This window comes from Prenolepis imparis, unplaced genomic scaffold (assembly GCF_030444845.1).
Source record: "Prenolepis imparis isolate NDT839.2.m4 unplaced genomic scaffold, iyPreImpa1.0 SCAF_6, whole genome shotgun sequence".
In the NCBI taxonomy this organism is placed as follows: Eukaryota; Metazoa; Arthropoda; class Insecta; order Hymenoptera; family Formicidae; genus Prenolepis; species Prenolepis imparis.
In genome coordinates, this window is record NW_028141164.1 from 12,579,963 (window position 1) to 12,592,747 (window position 12,785).

The following is a 12,785-nucleotide window of genomic DNA, read 5'->3' on the forward strand; positions in this document are numbered from 1 at the left end:
TATTCATATTATCAATCTTTTAATACTGAAATAACAAAATAAGAATTTTTCGATTATAAAAACATTAATACAATCTTACAATTTAAATGTATTCAATAGTCAAGTAATAAATTTACTCGATCAAGACAGCCAAACAATAAAAATAAAATAAAGGTACTAATTATATTTACCCTTGTAAAGCTTTCTCGCCGAAAAAGTCGCCCTTCCCTAATGTCCTAATGTACTTTTCTTCTATCGTATCGGGTTGCTTTATCGTCACACGTACTTGTCCCCTACTAATGATGAAAAATGTGTCGCCTCTCGCCCCTTGTCTTATTATATAGTCTCCATTGTTGTAAAACGTCTGCGTGAGAGAGAATACAAAATTAATAATCATGATAAATAATAAATTGTATATAATAATAATTCGCACGTTTTAGCGAGAAGTAATGGACTTCTTACCTCTTCTAAAATATCCGAAATTTTGATTAGAGTTTCCTCCGGTAGGTTCTTGAAGATCGGAACACTGAAAACAGAAATTTTGCGTTATTTCTAAATGTAACGTGTACGATTTTCGTAAAAAGTATTCCTAACAAGAGTTGTTACGCGTAAAAATGTACTCCTTTCATTTTTTTTGACAAAGAACGCTATAATTCCTGATCTCAGTTGCAGATGCTACATACAAAAATGAAATATTTTCTAAACGGTGAAAAATTGATAAATCATACATCATTTATACAATTGATTTGAAACTTATAAAAAAAAACTATGTGAATTGTCAATTCACATTATTTTATCGTTTTCATAATTTCTTATAATGAGAGATCATGTAAAAATTGATCACTGTATTATATTATATACACACAAATTTATTTATTATATTATATATATTATATTTATTTATTATATTATAGAATAGACTATTGAAATATTTTCATGAATATAAGTAGCTTTAAATACGTGGAAAGAAAGTTATTTTTTTTTCTTATCAAAAATGAAAAGATGTGATTTCCATATGATATACTTCCATATAAATTAGGATTAGACTTTAGGATTTTCTAAATAATAATCGGTTATTATAAATTTTTTGAAAATTAACATTTACAGACTATAAACATAGATTTCCATATAATTGTTATTACTATAGAAAGCGGTATAATTATATAAAAAATGCTTAACAATATTGAAATATAAAAAAATATATTAAATAATTATACAGTTTTTAAAAAATCGAAAATTTTGAATAATTAATTACAATGATTCCGTAAATATTTAAGATTTAACATAATTATTTTTCGGCAAGAATGACGTTGATTTTTACAATAAATAATTTTAAAAAAATGTAGAGTTTTATTTTTCCTTTCTCAATAAAAAGAATATAGTTCCATATAAGATTGAGAGAAAATGAAGAATCAATTAATCAATTGCAATTTATTAAAAATTACACAATTTTACTAAAAATAAACGCTGTCTTTGATACTTTAATAAGTATATTTGCAACGATATCAGATCTACTATGACGTTGACTCTCACAATAAATAATGTCTTTATAAAAAATGTAGTTTTATTTTTCCTTTCTCAATAAAAAGAATGTAGTGTCATATAAGAATATAGTTCCATATAAGATTGAGAGAAAATTAAGAATCAATTAATTGCAATTAATTAAAAATTATACAATTTTACTAAAAACAAATGCTATCTTTGATATTTTAATAGATATTTGCAACGAGCAGTGTTTGCTGTTATCTATATAAAATAAAATTATATAGATGATCATCTAGATGAAATTTTGGCGTTATCTTATCTTTATATAGATAATAAAAATATGTGTTATCTATATCTGCATCTTAGATAAAAAAGTGTTATCTTTACTAAATTATCTAGAATAATGTTCAGATAATTTGGTTTAGAGTCATAGCACATAAAAATATTTAAGTAGTAGAATTCAAGCAGTTAAGCGATAAAAACTTATAAATAAAACAAAATCATCCTCATCTTATCTAAGATGAACTTACATATTTGCATCTCATTTTTATTTAACTAATTTTAAAATCATCTAACAATAAGCACAACACTAGCAACGAGATCAAATCCACTATGATAATTGAGGATTAATGTAAGGTTTACCTCTTCAAGAAATCCGTATATTCCGCCTGTCTCGAGAGACCAGTCCTCATCATAATGGTTTGAAAGCATTGTCGGTCGATGGCCCAGAGATGACAATCAGTTGCCGCAGTAATTGTCGCTGTCCTCTTGCAGTTGTAAAGAATCGCGAGCTCTCCCAGCACCTTACCGTGTTGCAGAGTGCTGAGATATTTGCCATCTCTCGATACTTCGACCTTACCCTCTGAAAAGAAATGACGAGATCAGAGATGTAATCACGTATATAACGATTGGGAAATTTTATTGACGATGAATTCTAAGTCTCTTGAAACACGATTACAGATCGAAATCAAATTTAATCCTCAATGTTACATTTATCAGCTTATCTGTATTACATCAAAGCGCTGCTTAAGCGATTCGATCAACATTTAATCGATTTTATTTACGAAGAGAAAATTAAATTATTAACTTATTAATCAATTTTGCAGATTATTTTGTATATTATTTAATTATTTTATCAAACTTATATAAATCAACTATAATTTAAATATATATATATATATATATATATATATATAACTTATCAAACTATATATATATTTAAGGCTCCTGGGTGCTCACCGCAGCCATATTGGATTGTGACGTCGAGGCGAGAAAGCACACGTTGAAAATTCTTAGATGCCATTTTTTAATGAAAAGATATTTCGATTAAACAGCACTTCAGATGGCTTTAGCACATTCTTAAAAACCCCCGAAAACTATCCTTTTCCCTTTATAATCAATCAACATCTGTAAAATGATCAGACTTTGACATGCGGAATGATTGCGCATGTGCAAAGACCAGACGGACTGGGCTTCATAATATTACATTTTACAGCTGTTGATTGATTATAAAGGGGAAAGGATAGTTTTCGGGGTTTTTTAAGAGTGTGCTAAAGCCATCTGAAGTGCTGTTTCATCAAAATATTTTTTTATTTCGAAATGGCATCTAAGAAATTTTAGCGTGTGTTTTCTCGCCTCTGACGTCACGATTTCGACATGGTCGGCAAGGAGCCAGGAGCCTTAATCGATTTTATTTACGAAGAGAAAATTAAATTATTAACTTATTAATCAATTTTGCAGATTATTTTGTATATAATTTAATTATTTTATCAAACTTATATAAATCAATTATAATTTAAATATATATATATATATATATATATATATATAACATATCAAACTATAACTTAAATATAGTATATCCACTCAATATTCAGCAGACCGAAACAAAATTTTGAAACAGGAAAGGCAGCCATCTTCGAAACTAGTATTGAAATTAATTGGTCTCATAAAAGTTGGACTAGTCGTCGAAATGTCATCGATGTGCTTTATAAAAGTGACATTCATAAGAATAAAAGAATGGAGTCATCACAATTATTTTTTCGCGAACACACTAATATTTTAGCTAACTATTGTAATTTACGACATTTATCAAAAGGATTCGATGACCTCTGAAAAGGATTTATTTCAAATTGTATTAAGTCAGTTGAGATAGTATGAAAGACACTGACTATACAATTATATTATCGTTTCAAATGTTATCGCGTTACTTGATATTCTTTGCTAACATCTTTTTAATATACTGTTGACTGTACAGAAATTCGCTGTGTAAATATCATATTAAATGTATAATAATTTTTCGTAATTAATTTTTGTTAGTTTAATATTCCGCTATATTACATCATTTTCGCTTTATAGTAAAATACTTGGATTATTATTACATAAACATTATGCAAGCATAATTTAATCGTTAAATTTGCAATCTAATGGGGTTTTATGTAAAACACGATATTTCTTTCTACATTAATTTCAAGATTTGTCTAGAAAGAAATATCGTCTTTTATATAAAACTACATTAGACATTATGTATATTTTATATAAAACCACATTAAACATAATGTACATTTGTAAAAAGATTCGAAAGAGAATTTTATTTACGTATGTCGTGTAATATAGAAAAAAAAATCCATTAGAAAAATAAAATACATATACATATAACATAAGATACAGACATACATTAGGATATAAGATTACAAATATATTTTTATCGCTAATAATAAATTGTATAAAGTGAGTTTATTAAAAGATTTTTATTTTTAAAAATAAAAATCTTCTAATTTTTATTTTAGACAATTTTTGCTGATGATTTTTTATTTAATTTTCCTTCAAAAATTTTTACATTATCTTCTCCAACTTTCACAATTGTTAATATCTAACTTTTTGAATTATTTCTTAACAAGTGGAATTTATAAAGGCCTTTCAAAGACGGGGATATAAATTAAGAGAGACATACATTTTTTTTGTTAATTGATCTGCTGAAGATGGAATACAAAGGAAGGATCGAAACATTCAAATTAAATAAAGGAGATGTTTTAGAACAAGTTTGTCCCGCCAAATTTCTGCGCCTGGCTCTTATTGTTAGCCCGTTTCCTCTACCTGATATTTTCTTTTCGTCATCCTATCATTCGATTCGCCAGAGTTCGACATTGCGACAGGAGACAGATAGTCCATGGCCGTATTGTCCCGAGAACGTTGCTTTCACTTCCTCTCGCGCATAACGCTTAGTACGAGTCATACAAAAGATCCCGAACTGGTTTCGCATCGTGCGAGTTGGATCATATCTTTTTCCATCGAAGGATCAACCATTGAATTAAGCGATGGTCACGACAAAGTGACACTTATTTATATATTCTGCGAAAAGAGCCTCAAGCATCCTTTTTTATTTTAAGCATTCTCTTTTATTTTAGGCATATAATTTTAAAATATAATTTTTATCATTAAAATTTTTATTAAGATAAAAATTTTAATAATAAAAATTAGATTTATTAAAATTGAAAAATTTTTATTAAAATTATTATTTTAATAAAATAATTTTTATTTTATTAATTATTTAATAAAATAAAATAATTAAAATATTTAATTATATGATATATTAATATATTTAATAAAATAAAAATTTTTATTTTAATATAATAAAAATTTTAATATTTTAATATAATAATTTAATAAATTAAAACGTAGTAAAAAATTTAAAATATGGAAAAAATTAGTTTAAAAAATAAGAATATAGATGTAAATATTTAAATAATTTTAACAAGAAAATTGAAATTTTTCAACGTGTCTCATCAATATTACAAACAAGCGTGTAATTTCTTCCATGACTTAATATAATTAGGTATCCATAAATTATCACTTCATTAGAACTCTTTAACTCTTTAACTTAAAGTGTCGCTTTATCATTCTTTCGCTTTTTATAGAATTAAGTAAAATATCGGAACGTAATTATTTGTTATGTATAAATCTAGATAGGGTCAAAATGTATTGTTCGAATTTAACACAAAATTAGTTAAAACTTAATAAGTAGTTATTAATTAAAACTCGATAAGTAGATAATATATATAAAAATATATAAAAAATATATAAATATACAATATATATTATATAATATAATAATATATATAAAATGAAAATATATACAAAAATATATAAAAAAATGTATAATATATTTATAAATGGAATTACAAAATGATCTATCTGTATACAAATGCGAAAGAGCTTAGAAAAGTCGGAGAATGTTCATTGTAGTGCTCGCGTGCGTAGATATCGTTGTTACAAACTTTGGAAAGTATATACATAATGCAATACTAATGAAGGAACAACAGGGAGAGTTTTGGCGAAAAAATCGCGAGCGCGAAAGACACCAGGAGATTAAGGCTTCTGCTCACCGCGGCCATATTGGATTGTGACGTCAGAGGCGAGAAAGCACACGCTGAAAATTCTTAGATGCCATTTTTTAATGAAAAGATATTTCGATTAAACAGCACTTCAGATGGCTTTAGCACACTCTTAAAAACCGCCGAAAACTATCCTTTTCCCTTTATAATCAATCAACATCTGTAAAATGATCGAGATATCAGACTTTGACATGCGGAATGACTGCGCATGTGTAAAGACCAGACGGACTGGGCTTCATAATATTACATTTTACAGCTGTTGATTGTTTATAAAGGGGAAAGGATAGTTTTCGGGGTTTTTTAAGAGTGTGCTAAAGCCATCTGAAGTGCTGTTTCGTCGAAATATTTCTTTATTTCGAAATGGCATCTAAGAAATTTTAGCGTGTGTTTTCTCGCCTCTGACGTCACGATTTCGACATGGTCGGCATGGAGCCAGGAGCCTTAAAGCTACTTCACCATGTTACAAAAGTTTCCTGCAATTGTTATCAATATCGCACCTGAGAGATAATAGAATGCATTTACAGATGAAAAGACTTAAGCAAGAGAATGAATCTGTAAAACATAAACGAGGCATCAGCAATTTGAAGAGCGAAATTTTTGTTGGACGTTTCCTCATAATAATTATCCGCACATTAGTCTTCGCAAGAAAAGATAAAAATAGATAGATGGAAGCCACCGTTTAATGTATGCATATGAGCGTTTCAGAAACTCATTATCTCTCTTTCTTCTTCACGTCATCCCAAAGCACACAAACTCGCGATAAATCACTTCTTCCCATTAATTACGGTTATCTTGCATAAAAGTGTTTTATTCCATCGGGAAGAAGAGATTCGCATACACGAGAGTATAAATGAAATCCGAATAGAAATAAATAATATATGAAGTCTGAATATATAATCGCGTTTCCTGAGCCTCGATTGTCGGCAAATTATGCACATCACGTGGATTATATTTTTTTTTTATATATGCATCATCACCCTCCGTTTGATCTTCAACTATGAATAACTTGTGCATTCATAGCGTATTGTATATAATTGTGTAACTGCTACGAAAATCGAGAGAGTCGCTCTTTTATCGCTTTCGCAAGAATAAAACATGCGTCAATCGCGTTCTGCAAAATAAAACTGATCGTGCATTCTTACGTGCGAAATCGTTTATATTAAAAAGCGGATGTTTTCGAGGTGTCATCATATCATTCCACCGAAACAGCTGATTACGCGCACCGCTCGTGTTTAATAAATATTGCACCGGTTGTACGTTGTATAATTTATAAGAATTACTGTCACGATTAGTCATTATTTTGTATCATCGATATTATAGATCTTTTATTCAACGAGATGTTTTATATCAGCTAAAAAAAGTTATCGATTTTTAATTAATGCAGAACTCAGATATTTAAAAGCCATTTTTGGCCATAAGATATTTAAAAATTTGCAGAAATAAATACACGTTTATTTTTACCGTGATAATTTATTAATTTAATTGGTTGTTTTCCAAGTTCTTTTTTACAACCAAAATATTTTTACACTTTTCGAAAAACAGCTCCAATAATCAATATTTAAATAGCAATTCCAATAATAAATAAAAAAATAGCTCTAATTAAAATATTCCTCCGTTAGCAATCATTTTTTTTATTAACGCCGTCAAAATTGGGTCTTTTAAATTCACACTATATTATTTTTATGTTCTAGACTTTCAAAAAGTTCAAAAAAATTCTGGATTATTTGTTAATATCTCTATTACAATATCCAATAGATTTTAAAGCCAAATATTAAACCCAATTGTTTATACAAAGCGAAATTTGAAATTTGAAAAAGCAATTTGGAAGAAAAGAAAGTTTGCTTGTGCTTTAAAAAATCCAGATTGCTGACGGAGGGATATTATATTAACTCCAATATAATAATAACAAAATATAATAAAAGAACAGTTCCAATAATAAAATTTAAATAGCAACGTCATATATATCAAAGTTTATCGGAAAAATTATTTATGGAAGATTCAGTTATAAAAAAAAGATAAAAATCTGCAATATTTCCATACATGGCTCTTATAAAAGAATAAGACATATATTGTATATAAATATAAAATGCCACAAAGTAAAAAAAAAAAAAAAAAAGTATCGATTAAATCAATCTCGCTTTTAGTGGATCTCGCAATTTTTTGAAAAAATATCGATTTCCACACACTTTGTAGTCAGACAACTCGAATGTATGACATTCGCAATCGTCGAACAAAGAAGCTCACACGATATACCTGACACTGACAGACCTCGCGAAGGAAAAGGAGAGAAAAAGAGAAAGGAACAGAGAACGAAATAGAGAGAATCCTCTTCCTTCGAGTTTCGTCCTGCATATAAGTCCTTTGTATAAGTTTGTACTACAATAAGTTGGTACTGGTTGCTTCGTACAGAGAACCACTGAATACACTCATGAGCTTTATGCACATACATATGTATGTAAAGTATATAATTGTGTGTATGTATGTGTAAGTATGCGTATAAAACATGCAGTAGAAGACCTAGCATGACGACGTAACAGGACAAAGAGTTTATGCTTCACTCATATCTTCGCCAAGTTTTACTTGTTAGACGAAAGCAGCGTAACCAAACTCCTCCTGCTTACCTTACTCATTGTCAGATAGCTTGGCCACGCTTTGGAGCGTGAAACAGCCAAGTTTCGTGTAAAAATTCGACTGGTGTAGTTTCTTTATCGGGAATTTTTCTATCGCGGAAATAAATCGATTTTAAAATCGTTTCTATCGCGAGAAAAAAAACCCCACCGTTTCACTTTGGGTTACTTTTCATCCAACATGTTACACTTTGGGTTTCTTCTCATCTAATATATTTAATAAAAAAACTCGCAACAGAAATGATCGCATATGTGCAATTTTGACCGAGGAAAAATAAATAATTAATTATAAAAAAAAAATGTAGTAGTTTCAGATTCGTTTTATGAATTTCGGTGTCTTTCACTTTCGTTCGGTGGATGGAATTTTTTTAAATAAAGGTTCGCGAAACGAGTTTCCAATAAGTACCGCAATATTAACTTGCGTTTAACACCCATAGAGTGAAAGAGAGAGAGAAAGAGAACCCGTCACCGCATAATATATATCCATTGAGGGTCGGTATATAAACGTGATAGTGAGACTCTATGTTGATTACTTCATTGTTGCTTTTAAGACGCGGGGTTACGGTTTTTTTCCTTTTTTTTGCGTAAAAGGTGCGTAAAACAGGATGTTGAATTGGGACATTCGCGATTGCGGAAATCGAGGTGTTAAAACATTTAGCTGTCTCTTTCGCAACCTTCTATTCTCTCCACCTTCTTTTGTTAGTCTCATCGGATAACCGCGAGTTAGCTGATCAGTGAGTGAAGGTATCACTCAAACGGGAATAAGTCTCTTTTCTAATTAAGATGTTGCTTAAATCAGGGTGTTTACTTAAATTTTGTAAAAAATTTCCCTGATAATTCCCTGATCTTCCAGATATTTTCGTTTAAAATTCCAAGTAAAATAAGAAAATTTGTAGATGCAGCTTTTTAAAATAAGTTTCTTTCCTGTATGCGCTTTCTATATATATAATGTTTTCTATTCATACGATTCTAAAGTTATCAAGAGTGCAGTTTTCTAGCATTTAATATTAATTTATTAATTGTAAAATTAATTTGGACAATAAGTACGATATATCACTATATCTGAACACTAAAAATATATTCAAAAATATAAAAGACAAAGATATAAAACAAATAATTTATTAAAACATCTTTAAGGAATATTAATTTATTTAAATTAATTATTTATTTATTTATAAATAAATAAGGAGTACTAATTTATTTAAATATTACCTATTAAAAAGAAATGAACAATTTTCTATGAAATTTACATAAGATTTTGACATCTTGAAAAATAGATCTTCAATTAAAAAAATCAGATTTAAAAAGAAACTTAAATATTGCAAAGATGTGTTAGATATATGTTTCTTAAGTGCTAAATAAAAATAAATTAAAAAAAAAATTTCCTGAATCCCAATCAAATTCCGCATGAGAAGTCCTTGATTTTTCAAAGTAAAACAAAATTCCCTGAGAATACCAGGTTTTCAAGGTTTTTCCCGGGAGTATATCCTGTTAAGGCTCCTGGCTCCTTGCCGACCATGTCGAAATCGTGACGTCAGAGGCGAGAAAACACACGCTAAAATTTCTTAGACGCCATTTCGAAATAAAAAAATATTTCGATGAAACAGCACTTCAGATGGCTTTAGCACACTCTTAAAAAACCCCGAAAACTATCCTTTCCCCTTTATAATCAATCAACAGCTATAAAATGTAATATTATGAAGCCCAGTCCGTCTGATGGTCTTTGCACATGCGCAGTCATTCCGCATGTCAAAGTCTCATATCTCGATCATTTTACAGATGTTGATTGATTATAAAGGGAAAAGGATAGTTTTCGGGGGTTTTTAAGAGTGTGCTAAAGCCATCTGAAGTGCTGTTTAATCGAAATATCTTTTCATTAAAAAATGGCATCTAAGAATTTTCAGCGTATGCTTTCTCGCCTCGACGTCACAATCCAATATGGCCGCGGTGAGCACCCAGGAGCCTTAAATATACGAATAATACTCGAATTAACGCATATCTCGACGTATTGTAATATGTATGAATTTTTAATTGACTCGAGAAGGCATCACTATAGGATAGGATAGGATTCTTCGCTCTTTACGATCCTTTGACGCTTCCAAGCGAACTCGATAGGGGACAAGACAATTTATTTCTGCGGTTAGGGCCCACGCGACAAAGAGACGATACTTTTCATTGCAGTTTACTGACAATTATAATTTTAATTAATGACGCTTGCGGTCGAACATTGCTTGTGGCAGCACTTGCAGTGACTAGAGACACAAGAACGCTTTGGCAAAAATAAATCATCGTATATTAAAGGCGATCTAACATAGCAATTAGAAGATTGTGCCATTCGAAGAACGCAAAGATTGCGATTTCGCGTGCTTAATATTCTATAATAATCTTATGTGTGTGTTGGTGTATAAAATAATTTTAATTTTTTTTAATTGGAGTTATTCGTGAGAAATAACGCGACAGTCGCAATTATATGTACATCCGGCATAAATGATTTTTATCGCATCTCCAAGATTTTATATATAATTTCCACCTGCAATAATTATTATTATATAGACACTAAAGAGTGAATCTTGTTCGTCCCGATCGACTGTTTTTATTTCTGCACTGGATCGGTATAATTAATTAAGAAATTATGATTATTAAATTATTATTAATTGGTCGTAATTGTTTTACATTGCCCACGTGAATAAAAAAAAAAGAAAGTGTGATTTTAATTAATTCCACTTCGAAAACTTGGATTCAAGACAAGAAATAAATTTCGTCGCGGCAGCCGTTGACATTTTTAACTCTGGACGGCCCTCAAAACCAGATGCCCTCCGATTTGTTGAATATTTCGGTGCACATCTGGATCCTTTCCTTCTTAAAGTAAGGAATGAAAGAAAGTGAGGGGCAATATATCGCAGCGCAAAGACAAATTTTTGTACAGCGAATTAGAGAATTGCATTTTGCTTCTTAAATTAATTAAATGCTATTATTATTTTTTTAATATTATATTATATTAATATAATTAATTATATCCACTATTTTGTAGAAAATAGCATTTCAAATATTTTGTGTGTTTAAAAACAAAACGGCTAATTTGATTATTAACTATTTATTGATATGAGAATATTAAATTAGATTATTAAAAGAATATACTCATCAATTTAATCTTATTAATTGCTTTTTTGTTGCTAATTTCTTTCATTTCCAATTTATTGCGCTATTATTGGAATAATTAAAGTTTTTATTATATAATATTTTTTGAAAAGGTGGGAAAATCATTGCTCTCTATGTTAAGAAAGGAATTTTTATACACTTTAATGCACGTTTATCTAAATGTTAGAAGGTTACGTGTATCAAGTGTTACACTGAATAAAGTAATAAAGTCTGTACAATGTATACACTTTTCTTACTTTTATCTACTTCAAAGCGGCATTAGCGTTGATAAGAATCCAACTTAACGACGTGCAAGTGCTGAGAATGATTTTTTAAAATATTCCATAAAATAGGAAAATTTCTCATAAAGTGGAAAATATGATACAGGCTCTTAAATTTTTGTACAAACAATTCAGCACGTTTAAACGTTGAAAAATTCAATCTTTATGAAATTATTAAATAATCTGCATAGCTAATCTATACACATTCTTTCACGAATGTTTTTAAAACTGATTATAGTTGAATATGTTAATGTATAGATTTTAGCATCTCAGTTATTTAAATTGAAACATAAATTTCAGAAAATAAATGATAATGAAATGGCAATAAAATTAACTTTGCTTTTCATTATTCTTGACACGTCAAAACACGATTTTTATTATGACGCATGATGCCATAAATTGACTTATAAACAAGCCCATGCTATTTATGTATAATACATAAATGCAACAAGACTTGCTTTATAGAGAAAATTGGTAAAAGTTATAACGTGACTTATTTCGGATGGCTTATTGTCGATAATCGATTTTGTATGAAATGCTCGATAGGTTTTACATGAATATGAAATTATATATAGAAAGTTTCGAAAGTATCTGTCGTACGTTTAAGTTCAAAATGTTTAAGGCTCCTGGGTGCTCACCGCGGCCATATTGGAATCGTGACGTCAGAAGCGAGAAATAACACGTTGAGATGTTTTAGATGCCATTTCTAAATAAAAACATATTTGCATAAAATAACACGTAAGATCTCTTTAATACAATTGTAAAAAACGCCGAAAACTATTCTTTTCCCTTGACAGTCAATCAACAACCGTAAAATGATCGAGATATCAGACTTTGACATGCGGAATGACTGCGCATGTGCAAAGACCAGACGGACTGGG

At 29.3% G+C, this 12,785-nt stretch overlaps 1 protein-coding gene across 2 annotated transcripts in view; it reads right to left on the bottom strand.

The window, feature by feature from the left end:
• The window catches only part of For (cGMP-dependent protein kinase for), a 57,422-nt gene that overhangs the window by 4,677 nt on the left and 39,960 nt on the right, over positions 1 to 12,785 (bottom strand). For both annotated transcript variants that reach the window (XM_083040814.1, XM_083040816.1), the window contains 3 exons: positions 2,107 to 2,326; positions 442 to 505; positions 171 to 343 (listed from right to left, as the gene is read on the bottom strand). In XM_083040814.1, the coding sequence (XP_082896940.1) occupies positions 171 to 343; positions 442 to 505; positions 2,107 to 2,326 (457 nt within the window). The remainder of the gene's footprint in view (positions 1 to 170; positions 344 to 441; positions 506 to 2,106; positions 2,327 to 12,785) is intronic.